Source organism: Myotis lucifugus, unplaced genomic scaffold (assembly GCF_000147115.1).
Source record: "Myotis lucifugus unplaced genomic scaffold, Myoluc2.0 scaffold_1373, whole genome shotgun sequence".
Taxonomy (NCBI): domain Eukaryota; kingdom Metazoa; phylum Chordata; class Mammalia; order Chiroptera; family Vespertilionidae; genus Myotis; species Myotis lucifugus.
In genome coordinates, this window is record NW_005872421.1 from 44742 (window position 1) to 61388 (window position 16647).

The 16647-nt window shown below is 37.3% G+C and overlaps 1 protein-coding gene and 1 pseudogene across 3 annotated transcripts in view; both read left to right on the forward strand.

The window, feature by feature from the left end:
• LOC102431987 (tripartite motif-containing protein 5-like) overlaps positions 1 to 8260 on the forward strand; it is a 26902-nt gene extending 18642 nt beyond the window's left edge. For all 3 annotated transcript variants that reach the window (XM_014449718.2, XM_023748413.1, XM_014449717.2), the window contains 4 exons: positions 5130 to 5152; positions 6623 to 6723; positions 7014 to 7040; positions 7498 to 8260. In XM_014449718.2, coding sequence (XP_014305204.1) covers positions 5130 to 5152; positions 6623 to 6723; positions 7014 to 7040; positions 7498 to 8060 — 714 coding nt within the window. In that variant the 3' untranslated portion in view covers positions 8061 to 8260. The remainder of the gene's footprint in view (positions 1 to 5129; positions 5153 to 6622; positions 6724 to 7013; positions 7041 to 7497) is intronic.
• Positions 8261 to 10270: 2010 nt separating this feature from the next.
• LOC102431668 lies at positions 10271 to 10701 on the forward strand (annotated as a pseudogene).
• The last annotated feature ends 5946 nt before the right edge of the window (positions 10702 to 16647 follow it).

Consider the following 16647-nt stretch of genomic DNA (forward strand, 5'->3'; position numbering starts at 1 on the left):
CCAGCCTGGATGAGGGGCTGATGGCCTGTTTTCAGGCTGCCCCATACCCCTTTCAAGCTGGGGGTCCCACTGAGGTGCCTGGCCAGCCTGGATGAGGGACTGATGGCTGTGTTCAGGCTGCCCGCACTTCCTTCAGGGTGGGGGTCCCCGCTGAGGTGCCTGACCAGCCTGGATGAGGGGCTGAGGGCCATTTTCAGGTGGGCCAAGCCTGCAACTGAAGCTCCCAACCTCTCCTTTTTTTTCTTTTTTTTTTTTTTTATTCTGGGATTTATTTACCTTCTATAGCTGTCACTGGAGCTGAGACCTGGGCTTTAGCTCTGAGGCCCGGCTTCAGCTCTGAGACCTCGGCTGCTGAAAGCAGGTATCTGGGGTTTGTTTAGCTTCTATAATTGCAACATTGTTGCTTAGACTGGAGCTCAGAGCTAGGCTGTGGCAGGCAGAGAACCTTGGCTTCCTCCATCGCCGGGGCAACCAAGCCTCATGTTCGCTTAAGCTGCCTGGCTGCCGGCCGCCATCTTGGTTGGCAGTTAATTTGCATAGAGCCCTGATTAGCCAATGGGAAGCATAGCAGAGGTATGGTTGATTACCACGTTTGTCTATTATTAGATAGGCTGTACTAATGACAGTATAAAAATGACTGTGGAGGAAAGATCTATTGTCTCCAAGTATATTCTTCAGGGCACTATATTTGTGACCTAGCCTAGAACTTTTTTTCAGATAGCTCTTTATTATCCAAGAGTTGTTTTTTCTTCATAGAATGAGTTGAGATTTTTCTCCTTTTTCTGACTAAGCAATTGTTTTCTTAATAAGCAAATGAGAAGGATTGTTATTATTTATTCTTTAATTATTCAGTAAATGTACCAATGAAACCATCTCACTCTGGGCCTTTTTTAGGGAAAGGTTTAAAATATATATATATTTTGTTTTTACTTGCGCAAGATTTTCTTGGGTATTTGTTTATATATATATATATATATATATATATATATATATATATATATTTCTGGAATCAGTTTTTTATAATATTCATCTTTGTAAAAATTTGTCCATTCTAAATTGTCACATTTATAAACATGAATTTAGTCATTATACTTTCTTAGAGTCTCTTTAATTTCTACAGTACTTACAGTATTGGCCAATCTTTTATTCCTCATTTCAGTGATTTTTTTTGTCAGTTTACTTATATTTGCTTAATTTTATTGAAGTTTTTCAAGAATAAACTTGTTTTATTGATTTATTTATTTTTAACCTTTCAATATCATAGATTTATGTTCTTACTTATATAGTTAACTTTGTGTATGTATATGTAAACGCACATTCATATATGAGTGTGTGTATGTGTTTGTGTGCATGTGTGTATTGGTTTAATTTATTGTTCTTTTTCTAGCTTCCTAAAGTGGGAAGTTTGACCACTGATTCAACAACCTTTTCTGTTATTTTTTAATTATATAAATGCATAGTTTTCATTATATTCCATACTTTTGGATTATTTACTTATTGTTTAGATTCAATTCAATGTATTTTCAACTTTTCTTTGTTATTTTCATTTTAACCCTTGAAATATTTGAGACTGTGTTGTTTAATTTACAAACACTTGGTGATTTTTACTTTTTCTTCTGTTGTGTATTTTAAAATTAATTCCTTTCTAATCAGAAAGCATATATTTTATTATTTAAGTCTTTTAAATATGTTGATCCTAAAATATTATATGTCCAAATTTTTATATGAATCTGAAAAAAATTTGTATTGATTTGGTAAAAGGGTCTATAGATGGCAGTTAGAATTAAATCGAGCAGGTTGATAATGTTGGTCATGTCTTCTACACTGTGATTATTTTCTTATTTATATTTTTTCTATCTTTTTTTTATTTTTCTTGAGTCTCTAACATTTCTTGTAATATTGGTTTGGTGGTGGTGAACTTCAGCTTTTATTTATCTGGGAAGCTCATTGTGGTTCCTTAAATTCTAAATGATAGCCTTGCTGGGTAGAGTAATATAGGTTGTAGATCATTGCTTTTCATCACTTTGAATATTTCATGTAACCCCCTTCTGGCCTTCATAAGATTATCAGCTGATTGGTTGAGAAATCAGCTGACAGTCTTCCAGGAGCCCCCTTAATAGTAACTGACTGCTTTTCTCCTGCTGCTTTTAAGATTCTCTCTCTATTCATTTCTCACTGGGTGTTTTTTATGCTGTCTGTCTTCTTTTTCAAGTTTCCTGACTCTTTGTTGAAGTTCTCAGTGAAATATTCTTTTCTTAAGTTCATTGAGTGAAGCAGGGGGTCCCTCGGGGGTGAGGACAACGGAGCCCTAACGAGGCATGCACGACTCCAGAGACCAGGTTCAGTGACGCAGATCTAAGTTTATTGTGTAAGTGCAGCAACATATATAACATTCTGGACCAATCAGAAGTTTACACTACCCTTAGGGCAGCCAATGGTAGGAAAGATCAGGGTACTATGTAGTGGCTATAGGAGGTTTGCTCAGGCGGGCATTGCCACTTCCTGGTGTGCCGAGGAAGCTTGTACAGGCAGAGTGAGCTCACGCCATTGCATCCGCCACTGCACTGAGATAAATCTCCTGAACTCTTCCCACAATTGAGCATCTTTATAACCTGTGTTTAGAATTCTGCATTTGGTAGATTGCTTGCCTCCATTTTGTTTAGTTGTTTTTCAGAAATTTTGTCCTGATCTTTCATTTGGGACATGTCTCTTAGTCTCATCATTTTTGCTGCTTTCCCATGTTTATTCCTATGTGTTTGGTATAGCTGCTACATCTCTCAGCCTTGGCAGAGTGGCCTTATATGGTAGGTGTCCTTTGGGAACCAGTGGTACAGTTTCCATATTCATCTGAAAAAAGGTGCTATTGGGTTGTGTGTGCTCTCTTATTGTAGTTGAGTCTTGATTGCTGTTGCACATTGGTGGGTGGAATTGCCCCTCAGGCTGAATGGCTGTCTCATTTCTTAACCTCCACACATGGGTATGTTACAGGCCAGTTTCGTCTCCACTCTTCCTACCAGCCTCAAGGTGGCTTCTTCAAATTTTTATTTTCAGCAGACTGTCAGCTTTTTATCATGTGGTTCCCAAAGCTGGTTATTCTATAATTTAATTATAATTTTGATGTGAGTTTTGGAGGAAACAAGCACATTCTTTACCTAGTCCACCGTTTTATTCAAGATTCTCTTTTTACTTTTGCCAAATTTGTATCTTTGAATCCAAAATGTCTCCTGTAGACAGCAATACTATAAGTTGCTTTTTAGATAGTCCAGCAATCTGTGTCTTTAAATGGTCAATTAAGACAATGACATTTAATGTAATTGTCAATGTAGCTCTATTTAACTTACATTGTGCTGTTAGCTTTTATAATCCACCTACAATTTTCACTGTTCTCTTTCTCATTTAATAGCTTCTTTTGAATTAACCCAGCGGTTCTCAACCTGTGGGTCGCGACCCCTTTGGCGGTCAAACGACCCTTTCACATGGGTAGCCTAAGACCATCCTGCATATCAGATATTTACATTATGATTCATAACAGTAGCAACATTACAGTTATGAAGTAGCAACGAAAATAATTTTATGGTTGGGTCACAACATGAGGAACTGTATTTAAAAGGCCAGAAGGTTGAGAACCACTGAGTTAACCAAATATTTCTAGTATAAAATTTATTTTACGCTTTTTATTTTTGTGGTGGTTGCTCTTCTCATTATAATATACATCCTATTTTATCAAGATCTATTGCATATTAACACTAAATTAATTCCAGTAAAATATGGATACTTGCCTCCAACATTGCTTTATATTACTTCAGCAACAATGCAGTGATACTTTTAATATGGACAGTTAGTCCAATGCAGGCCAATGCCATGCAGGCCTTGGAATTATTTGAAACAACTGGGAAGACATACTTTGGGGTGAAATTTGTATGAGGAGATACATTTTTTTTGTTTTCGTGAACTGAGGATAAAGTCAATAAAGAGGTAAATAGACTTTGGAGCATGACATAAACCAGATCCTGATGACAATGTTTGAGCTTCAAAATGAAGCTTGATTAAATTAAAACTGTCCCCCAAATTCCTTTTCATCTTCTTTACTTTATCTATTTTTAATTTCTTTTTGTCATGTACAACAAGACCCTAATGCAGAGAACAAAGCAATTTTTATTTTTTATTTTTGTATGTAGATCCCCCGGTTGGCCTAGTTTTGGGTGTCATGAAAAAAGTTAGTCTCAGGTGATACCAAATGTATTTGTGCATACCTGTTTAAAGGAATAAATCTGTGATGATAAACAAGTTCAGATGACAAAAAAATTAACAATATAGACTAAACTGTCTTGAGACTGAAATGCAGTAAATATTGTGCTATTTAGAACAGTGACCAAGTGGATGTTGGTAACATCGACAAAGGTGTGTAAAAGAGGTAGTAATTTGTTTGCTGAAAAGTAAGTTACATAGTAAACAGCCTAAGTTACTGGTTCCTGTGGGTGCTTTCCTAGGCATTATTGTAACTTGCATTTAAGAGACAAATCTGAGTAAAAATAAAGACTTTGGAAAAAAATTATACGTAAGTGTGTGTCCAATTTAAGGGTGTAGATAAGATCAACTGTGGATAGTGGGTGAAACAAGAAGGGAGATTTGAGAAATGCCTACATTAATACATTTGTTTGCTTGTACATTCAGTGGAAGCCATATGAATTTTTGAAGAATACTGTAACTCGTCTTTTATTCTTCCAATCAAGGCATAAAACTTGACAAGTAATAGTTAGTCAATTTACATTTGTGTTGAATAAATGAGCAAACCATGAATTATTCAAATCATCTCATGAGGAGTCTTATGAACATGGGGGAAATACCAGGGCCCTCATGCTTTTCTTATAAATATGTCTCATCTCCAGGTACTGGAAGCTCAAGGTGTTCTTCCACAAGGGTCAAAGTTGTTTCTATATTTTAGAAAAAGTGACAACTGTTCATGAATCTTCTGAAATGATAGTCCTGGGTCTTTTCTTTATTGTTTTGTTCTCACATTAGGACCATCTCTATTCCCACCAGATCAGGGGGACCTGGGGATGTGATGAAGCTTTGTAAGTGAGGAGGACTTACTGCTTTTTGACTCATGTTTTCTCTTTTCTCACTAGGATGTGAATGGCATCCTGGAAAGGTATGTGTGAAAGATGAACAATGAACATTTTGTTTAAAGCCATTAAAGTTATCTGGTAGTTAATTAGAATAAAATAGTGATCAGGGAAGGACAAGCTGGTTGTAATTTTATCTTGAATTTCTGTTCACATATGGTTTGAGTATTTTATAACTACTGAGAATGAACCAGATTTTATGGTAGGGAATTTAGATGGGGAGAAGTTGCTGAGTTTGGATTAGAAGCAATTAAACATAAGATGTTGCAGTATCAGGCCCATGTGACTGCATTAATTTTGTTCAATCAGCATGATTGTATCTAACTCAGATTTCTGCAGTTCATAGGTGATAGACTTATTGTTGGAATGTCATGTTTTCTTCAGCTCCTAAGCAGCCAGAATTTGAGACAACTCAGTTATATTCCTTTTATGTTCTCTGTGTTTTCCAAAAAAAATTAAATATCAAGGAATATTTTGACTCTGGCACAAACAATTGATCCATCTTTCTCACGCCTTTTTTAAAAAATTGATTTCAGAGAGGAAGAGATAGGAGAGAGAGATAGAAACATCCATGATGAGTGATAATCATTGATTGGCTGCCCTTTCATGACCCTCCCCCGCAACTCCCTATACTGGGGATCAAACCTGCATCCCTGGGCATGTGCTTTTGACTGGAATTAGACCTGGGGCCCTTCAGTCCACAGGCTGGTGCTCTATCCACTGAGAGACCCAGTCACATGCCCTTGATAAGACTAGAACCTGTGAGCTTTCAGTCCTCAGGCTGATGCTCTAACCACCGGGCTTAAGCAGATACTGCTATGTCTAAATTTGAACATCTACTTGACAACATCAATCTCTTCCAAGCACATGAAATTCAGACCACTGTTAGTATACTGTCTATAATGTCTTTTCCAAGTGTTACATTTTTCCCCAGAGCAACTGAAACCTCAGATATTGTTCCTGGGGCGTCCCCATTGGGGATTAACACCTAAAGGTCTTGGTCCTCTCCAGAGAGTATTCCCACCAGGAGCTAGGTTCTGCAACCTTCCTTTCTTGTCATAATTCTGGGAATCTACACCCATACCATGGCTTTTCCTTACATTAATTAATTTCAAGGTACCAAACTTTGCATTTTAAAGAAATCCACTATTGTATATAATTTCATATGATTTTTAGAAGTTAGAGAGGGAGAGGATATTCACTTTGAAAGGAATAAATTGTGCTTCTGAGAGGTATACCCCTTCCCAAGATCAAGCAAAATGCACCGGGGAAAGTGGACCAAGCACAATTTTTCTGGCTCTAAGTTCAGAAGCCTACCCTCTAGTTCCTCAGTGGTCCATGAAGGGGCTCTAAGTCCAGAGGTCTCCTCTCTACTTTCTCAGGGGTCCATGAATGGGGGCTCAAGTGTTCAATAGGATGAATGGGCACAAATCAGTGGTTTTGGAGGACAAAAACTGCAGAGGTGTGGAGATCTTTTTTTTTTTTGTCATCCCTAGGAGTAAGACCTTCACTCTGAAGAAGCTAAAAACTCTCCCCAAGAAACAAAGGAGAGTGTTCCAAGTTCCTGATCTGAGAGGGATGCTGCAAGTGTTTAATGGTGAGGAATGCTAGAGTGAGAGGGTATCTGTGGATTCTTGTTATGATGGTGGTTAAAGAGGAAGAAGAGTTCAGTTTCTAGGTCTGGGTAGAGGAGACAAAGGAAAATGGATATTGTACTGACTATATGGGCATATTCATTGGGGAGTGGTCTACTGCCTTGTTCACCTCTCATTCTTCCATGTACTACCTTGCATAGACACCAGTCTTTCCCCTGATTTGTGTATAAAATAGATTTTAATGTAGACTCTTTTGCTTATATTTTATATTATGTATTTTTTCTACTTTCAGAACTGGCAGTTGTGCGCCGCTACTGGGGTAAGTAGAAATCACAGTATCATGAAGCTACCCTGTCCTCATCTTCTTTTAGAATATTTCATTTTTATTAGGTCTCTTTACTAATGCAAATAATATCTTGGGATAAATGTAACAGGAGGCAAATTGTACATTCTACTGATGAAGGAAGGGTGTTCAAATAAAAAAAATCAAAAGGCAGCAAAGATAACATGGTGACAGTGATGCAGATAAACTGAGTTTGTTAGATCCACTCAAGGAAAAAGGCTCTACACAGAAGTGGGTGAGGGTGTGAGAGGTTAAGATCCATGTTTTCCTTCCAGCACACATGCATATTATATTTCTGCAATGTTATACTGCTCCTTAAATACCAAAACAAGTTTTTTCCAGTTCCTACTCATTTTATTCTGATGATCTCTCTTGCAATGTCATAAGTAATAGTATATAATTTTCCTCACACAACACTGTAATTTTTTTACAGCAAACATGACCTTGAATCATCGATCAAATGTTGACATTTCTGCGCATAAGAGAAATGGGAGAGGTGACTTCTATCGGAGAGCACTTTGTCCACCTGAGAGAGAAGATTATGTTGTCCTGGGATTCCCATCTATCACATCAGGGAAGCATTACTGGGAGGTAGATGTGCCAAAGAATAAGGACTGGATTTTGGGGGTATGTATCAGGAAATACCCTGACTTCACTGGGATAGATTTTGGGGGGAAAAATAAGCCTGTTTCCTTTCAATATCAACCTCAAAATGGCTACTGGGTTATAGGGTTACAGAATTATTCCGAATATCAGGCTTTTGTGAATTCTTCCTACTCCAACCCCTCACCCTTAACCCTGTTCGTGACTGTTCCTCCTGATCGTATTGGAGTTTTTCTAGACTTTGCAGCCTGCACTATCTCATTTTTGAATATAACAAACCATGGGTTTCTCATCTATAAATTCTCTTCATGTCGCTTTTATCAGGAAATTTATCCATATTTCAATTCTATGGAATATCCTGGCTCCCTGAAACTGGTTTCTCCAAGCTCTTAAACCTTTCATACTCTCACCCACTTCTGTGTAGAACTTCTTTCCTTGAATGCATCTAACAAACTGAGTTTTTCTGCATCACTGTCACCATCATATCTTTGCTGCCTTTTTGCTTCTGATTTGAACACCCTTCCTTCATCAGTAGGGTGATATCCAATATCTTATTTGCATTAATAAAGAATCCTAATTCATCATTTTTATAATTCTAAGGAAAATGACTAATGTTTTGCCCTGGCCGGTTTGGCTCACTGGATAGAGCGTCCGCCTGGAGATTGAAGGGTCTCAGGTTCGATTCCAGTCAAGGGCATATACCTTGGTTGCATGCACATCCCCAGTAGGGGGTGTGCAGGAGGCAGCTGACCGATGCTTCTCTCTCATTGATGTTTCTAACTCTCTATCCTCTCCCTTCCTCTCTGTAAAAAAATCAATAAAATATATTTTTTTAAAAGAAAAGAAAATGACTAACATCTCATAAAAAAATGACATGCATGTAAATAACATCTCTACCAATTTTTTAAATCTCATGTCCTCTGCCTCTGACTGAGATGATGGAAAGCTTTCTAACAACTTCTGTACATTATTGAAGACTCTGTATAGGAGTCATTCACTACAGAATGAGTCCTCAGGTGTGTGTCAGTTTACCCCTTTCTGTTTATTATTCATCAAGGAGTGAAGGATAAAATATTATAAATAATATGTACCAACATTGGAATTTTTGTGTCCAGAGTGTCTGGGTTCAAGTCCAGTCTCTCCAAATATGCACAATGAACCATGAATAAAATACTTGAATGCTGATTTTATTTTCTTTAAATGGTCCTGGTAATAAAACCTACTATAGTTAGAATCATTGTGAGAAGAAAAATGTCATTAAGTGTATAACATGTAAGTGTCTCAACTGAATAAACATTTTCCCCACTAATTACTGAGAAATATAAACTGTGTCAGTGTCTCATTAAACAGGTTTTTGCGTTAAGGGGCGCTTGGGTTTTTTACTGAAGTCTCATGTTTCAGATCCCAGATACCTCTGTGCTGCTGTCTAGACACGTCCAGCTCTGCCAGTGATAGATAAAACTGTGTATGTGAATGCATGTGTGTGTGTATGACACTGAGCATTTTATTATAATTCTACTGTTACTACATATTAGTTCTGATCAAATAAACTAAATCCTAGAATATTATATTTCACATTTGTAAAAATATATACATAGGAATCGTACTTGAGGTATTGTGGTAATTAAATAACAGAATGTTTTTAATAACCTCTGTCATGGCTAGTACATAATTAGTAATCAGGTATGCTATTCTCTTACTGTGACTGCAATAAATTATTTTAAGAATACATATTAGTTTAGCTTACTTTCACCATTATTATTCTACTTTGTTTTAAGAAATAAAGTAATTTGATGAAAGAATTATAACTTTCTTTAAATTTTAGTTAATTAAAAAATAAATATTTCTTTATAATTTCCTAGTTAATATTTCTCATTTTTCTACAGTAAATATATGTCATTGAAATTGAACTTGAATTTGGGTTATATTTGTTCTGCATTAAAAAGTTATTATTGCCCTCTCCAGTCTGACTTTTGGCCTGCAGATTGAATGGTTGCTGGTTCGATTCTGGTCAAGGGCACATACCTTGTTGACAGGCTTGATCTCGGTCCCAGGCGGGGCGTGTGCAGGAGGCAACTAGCTGATGTATCTATCTCACATCGATGCTTCTCTCTCCATGTCTCTTCACTTCCCTTCCACTCTCTCTGAAAATTAATGTGTAGAAAATAATCCTTGAGTGAAGATTAAAATTTTTTTAAAAAGTTATTATTCACAGAAATACAGTAGTGTAACCAGTACAATTGTGGCATTTCTAAACTACTGTGTAGGTAAGTTTCTGTTGCCAGGCCAGCCTTACTTTTGCAGTGAGGTGCAAGTTTTAAGGAACAAAGAAAAGCCAGTTCTTCTCCTCCAATGAGACAACAGGGACATTATTTCTGCAATGGATATTCCCACCAATCCAGAACTTGTGGTACCCATTCTCTTTGGAATTTTTATTTCCAAATCTTTTTCCAAAGAAGTAAAAGTTAAAATAAATAAATAGATTAATTAATTGATTAATTAAATGGTTCTCTTATCAATTATTAGCTGCTCTCATCCCTGCATGCCCATAGGAATTTCCAAATGACTCACATTGGATGATCTTTGATATAAAAAAGAGTTGCAGCTCTTTACCTCCCTGGCTGCTTGAAGATCAACCTTCATCATGAATGACACATTAACTATCCGGACCAGGAAGTTCATGACCAACAGACTACTTCAGCGGAAGCAAATGGTCATTGATGTCCTTCACCCTGGGAAGGCAACAGTACCCAAGACAGAAATTCGGGAAAAACTAGCCAAAATGTATATGACCACACCTGATGTCATCTTCGTGTTTGGATTCAGAACCCACTCTGGTGGTGGCAGGACTTATGATTCCTTGGATTACGCAAAGAAAAATGAACCCAAACACAGACTTGCAAGACATGGCCTATATGAGAAGAAGAAGACCTCAAGAAAACAGAGAAAGGAACACAAGAATAGAATGAAGAAAGTCAGGGGGATTGCCAAGGCCAATGTTAGTGCTGGCAAAAAGTGAGCTGGAGATTGAACAACAGAAGGAGTAAAGATTCTTTGCTGACTTTATCTGTGATGGTTGTGCGGATTTTTCATGAGATGATCAATAAACTATAAACTTATATATACACAAAAGAATTGCAAAGTGGGCATTCCTGTGTGTGTGTGTGTGTGTGTGTGTGTGTGTGTGTAAAGTTGATCTTCTAAAATCTCCCTTTGAGGTCTGCCTTCCTTTTACCCCATTACTATGATGACTGAGGCTATGATTTACTAACAATACTCTTCAATTATTGACAAATATCAACCCAGGAACATTCATGTCTTTTCAGTTACTGGAATGCCAATCCTCCAATTCAGAATAAAGTCTCTAGTTGCAAGGAAAAAGGACCTGAACTTTTAGATACAACACTTTTCAGTTCCTTGACAGCACTGTCAAAACTACTCAACCTCTGCCTCTGATAAATACACACACACACACACACACACACACACACTAACACACACACACAGACAGACCCCGCACATGTACCCACAGGCATACTTTTATTTTCAGTTGTTTTCTCCATGTTGTCCTCAATCTTTCCTGTGGGCTGATGTACTATGGCAGTCCCCAGGAAGGAAATAAGCCTGTTCTTTCACCGCCAGCCCCCAGTGAGAGAGGAGTTGAATGTGCAGTGGATATTGATGCAAGGCTTGGTTGGATAACCATGTCTGGGCTTCTGAAATATAGACAGATCATTGTTCTTCAGTAAAGAGTACAACTAGATTTCCTGGTTTTTAGGCAAATATGAAACCAGAATGAATTATGCTCCTTCTCCCATCACTTAAATTCATCTCCAAAGCTAGGTACATTGCGGTGGTCAACATCCCAGAATATTATGTTCTGAGGTCTAGGGAATGATACATTCTCCTCAGGGCTCTGTGTTCCCTTTAGTCCCCACATCTCCTGTTGGAGAGAAGTTCTCTGACTTTGCATCTATGATTTTTAACTGTTTCTGGACTGAAAATAACAGGGCACAGGAAGTAATGTGGTTAGAATGTGGTGATGTAGATAACAAACAGACATTGAGGTAAGAATCTGGTTACATCTTAGGAACAAAACAGAATGTGAGAAGAACTGTTAAATAAAATAGATCAAAGGAGTTTATATAAATGCTAATAATACCATTTTTATTTATGACCACAGCAATTATGTTGACAGTAACACCAGCGATAGAACAGAAATATGATCATCATCACCATGCTCAATGTAATTAAAATTATATCCATTACAATATAACTGTATATCTTTCTATTTAAATATCATTCCCCATATACCAATATTTTGTAATGAATCTGGCACAATAAAGAATAACAAAGAAGATCCCTTTCTGCCTTCATAAATCTAATTGTTGTTGGATGAAGGGGCTGGATGAAGAGGGATACTCAAAGAGAGTATTATGTGATGATAAATACGATAAAGGAAAAAATGCCAGCTCTCAGAATGCACTTTGTGAAAAATTTACGTGCTTATCTTTGCATTTGCAAAGCATCAAGATTTTATTTATAGTTAGAAATAAATTCATCCCTATCTATGAAATGGAAATTGTCAATATGGCTCAGGAAATACACCTACATAAATTCCAGTTCCTGCCTCATAGACATATGTGAACAAAGAAGAGTTTATAAGGCAAGCTTATGTTCCTCAACTATGGGTTATAAACAATATAAAAATATCTGTGCTTTCATTAGAAAAACATCGACATTTTGGATGCCTTCCATGTCTCATATAAGTTAATGTGTGAAGATTGCCCAGCTCGGCAGTCTTGTCAGTCAGGGACCCTTGTCTGGAGCTTCCACCAACTTGTAGCTGTAGAATTTGAAACTTGTTCTCAGAAGAACAAAATTGATAATAGGACACAAACACATGTAGAGGAAATAGAAATGTTTCACTTCTGCTTTAAAAAATATTATGCTTATGTTTTGCCATTCTATTTTTATTATAGAACTATGCCATGCATACACTGTACCTTGTTAAATTTCTTATTTTTAATATTTTTCAGTTCTGCTTTTGATTGATGGTGCAAAAAGGTCCAAATGTTTCCCAAAGAAGTGGGGAAAGTGGACACTTATGGAGGTGTGAGTGTTTCCCAGAGAAAGACTCCACTTGAAGAACCACATGTTAACCTCCATGCCCTTCCTGCCTCCTAGTTGCTGGTAACATGTCACTGCCACAGCTGTACCACATTATGTCAGAAACAAAAACTGGTAGTGATCCAAGGGGCCAACTCAGACTCAACGGTGTTGTGGAAAAACTATGTCAATAGGTTCAAGCATTTTCTAAATACCAGCTCTTTGTAGCTGCTATTTGGGAAGAAGGATCTTTCCTACAATTTCAATTTTACCTTTCACCAGGAAGGCTGCTACCATTTAGCTCAAACTAACAGCGCTCTGCAGTTGATTATATTCCCCATCACACTCTCCATTACAAAGGGCAGGTACCCAGACTTCCTAAATCATGACTTTATACCCAGTAAGATTTCTAGGACATGAATATAGTATAAGCTTAAGTAGTTGGTATAAAATTGAATTGAAATTCTGAGTAGTCAGGCAAGCTATAGAGTGTGTCATTGGATTTTACATTCTTCTTATTCAAATATTCTTGTTAGAATAATCTACAAAAGGGATAAAATTATAAGAATATGCTGAAGCACTGACTTCCCTAAGTGAGTCCTTAAATCAGGGGCCTTATATTTTTCTCATAAATATGTCTCATCTCCAGGTACTGGAAGCTCAAGCTGTGCTGCCACAATGGTCAAAGCTGTTTCTATATTTTAGAAAAATACACAACTATACATGAATATTCTGAAATGATTGACCTGGGTCTTCTCTTTACCTTTTTGCTCTCACATTGGACCATCTCTATCCCCTCTAGATCAGAGGGGTGGGTGGGGAGATGTGTTGAAGCTTTGTTAGTAAAAAGAGCTTATTACTTCATGACTTAGAGTTTCTCTTTCCTCCCTAGGATGTGAAAGGCACTGTGAAAAGGTACGTGTGGAAGACCTTGGTCTTATTGTGTTGTAAAAAGAGGTTTAAAGCCGTTAAAGTTATCTAGTGATTAATTAGAATAAAATATTGCTCAGGGCAGAAACATTTAGATGTAGTTTTATCTTAAATTTCCATTCACACATGGTTTGTTCATTCTATATCTATTGAGAATGAACCAGCTTTTATATAGGCAATTTATTTGGGAGGCATTGCAGAGTATGGATTAGTAACAATTAAACATCAGATGTTTCAGTATCAGACACACCTGACTTCATAAATTCTATGCACTCAGTATGCCTGTATCTAACTCAGATTTCCACATTTCATAGGTGGTGTATTGATTGTGGGAATGTCATGTCTTCTTTATATCCTAAGCACCCAGAATTTGAGACAACGCCTTTATATTTAAATGTCTTCTCTGGGAATAGAAGATATGGTTCTCTTTATTTTCCAAAAGCCAACTTGAATATCAAGGAATATTTTGACCCTGGGAAAAACAATTGATCATCCTATAACATATTTTAAGGTCAGAATGGAAGGACATCATCTTTGTATCTAAATTTGAACACCTACTTGGCCGCACTAATCTCTTCCAAGCACATGAAGTTCAGAAGACTATTATTATCATATTTATAATATCTTCTTTTCCAAGTGTTATAATTTTTTCCAGAAGACTGAAATCGCAGATGTAGTTCTGGAGGTCTCCCTACTGAACAGTGAAATTTAAAGGTCTTGGTTCTTCCCAGAGAGTATTCTCACACTTGATATATCTCAAACATAAGGAACCACATTCTGCATCCTCACATTCTTGTCATATTGCTGGGAATCTACATCCATGTCATGACTTTTCCTTCAAGGTAGCAAATTTTGCATTTTAAAGAAATTCACTATGGCACATAATTTCATATGACTTTTACGAGTTAGAAAGGGAGAGGATAGTTATCACTGTGAAAGGTATAAACTATTTCTGAGAGGTCAGTGCCTTTCCAAGGCCAGACAGCAGTCAGTTAGGAAAGTGGTTTGAGCACATTTCTTCTGGTGTCAAAGTCAGAAGTCTACTCTCTCCTTTCTCAGGGGTCCATGAATGGGGGCTCAAGTACTCCTTGGGGTGAGTAGATAAAATCAATGGTTTTGGAGAGACAAAAATTCAGAGGTGTGTGGATCTATTTTGTTGTCTCTAGGAGTAAGACCTTCACTCTGAAGAAGCCAAAAACTCTCTCCAGGAAGCTAAGGAAAGTGTTTCAAGCTCCTGACCTGAGAGGGATACTGGAAACGTTTAATGGTGAGGAATGCTAGAGCAATGGGTAGCTGTGAGATTTTTGTTATAGTTGAGGTTAAAGTTTTAGGTTTAGGAAGAAGGATATTATGCATTATTGTGAAAATTATACCACAAGATATTTTCAATAGCTTCTGTCATGGCTAGCACATAATTAGTCATCATGTATGGTGTTGATTCATTTTTATTTGCCTCTCCCTGTGACTGAAATAAATGATTTTAAGAATACATATTAGTTTTCTTTCAACTTTACTATTCTTGTTTTGATTTAAGAAATAAAAATAACTTGATGAAAGAATTGTGAAATCTCATGAACAAAATAATCTGATGAACAAAATGGAACCAGAAACAAGGAACAGACTGGGCAGTATCTGAGAGGAGGTGGGTGGGGGTGACTGGATAAAGAAGGTAAGGGTGTTAGCTAAAGAACACATATGCATACCCCATGGACATGGACAAAAGACTTGTGAAGGCCAAGGGACAATGTCAACATTAAAAATTTTTAATGAAAAAGTTATTATTCACAAAATGATGTAAGTGTAAGAAGTACAATTGTGGGATTTCTTAACAGTGTTTTGTTACCCATTTCAGCCTTACTTTTTCAGTGAGGTGCAAGTTTGCAGGAACAAGAGAAAAGCCAGTTCTTCTCCAAAGACATAGCAGGGGCAAGATTTCTGCAATGGATATTCCCACCATTCCCTTGTCTTTTGGAATTTTTATTCCCAAATCTTTCCCCAAAGAAGTAAAAGTTAAAATTAATTAATTAATTAATTAATTAACTGAATGGGCTCTCTTGTCAATTATTATCTGTTCTCATCTCTGCATGGCCCCAGGGATATCTAAATTCCTCACTTTGGATTATCTTTGATGTAACAAGGGATTGCAAGGTGGATATTATAGTGTGTGTGTGTGTGTGTGTGTGTGTGTGTGTGTGTGTGTGTGACCTCTGCCTTCCTTTCACTCCATTGCTATGATGTCAGGGGCTATTACTTACTTTAAATACTCTTCAATTATTGACAAATCAACTCCAGGACTTTCCAGTTACTGGAATCCCAGTCCTCCAATTCAGGATGAAGTCTCTAGTTACAAGGAAGACAAGACCTGAATGTTCAGATACAACATGGTTGAGGCCCTTATCATCACTGTCAAGACTGCGCAAACACACACACACACACACACACACACACACACACACACACACACACTCGGGAGGCCTTCTTTTGTTTTCAATTGTTTTCTCCCTTTTGGCCTCACTCTTTCCAGTGGGCTGACAGACTAGGGCAGTCCCCAGGACAGAAGACAAGTCTGTTCTTCTTCCTCTTTCTGAGTGAAAGGGAGGGGAGTTCAATCTGCAGTGAATGTTCATGCAGGCCTTGGTGGAATCCCAGTCCAGTCTTCTGAAACAGAAAATTTCTTGCTCTTGAGGAAGTAGTATATGCAGATTTACTGGTCTTTAGGTTCAATGTATCTTTTGCCATAATAAACAGCCAGGTTTTTTTTTTCAAGTGTTTGTCCCATTCTTTATTCTCAAGGTTGAGCAAACAGAACAGGATGATTTGGGGTCTGGTGGTAAATGCGGAGATATACAGTAGAGTTATTTTTGGTATATTTGATCTACAAATTTGCTGACAATAGAAGGGGAGTGGAGGGCTCCACACATGCAGTGTTTTTATGTGGAGT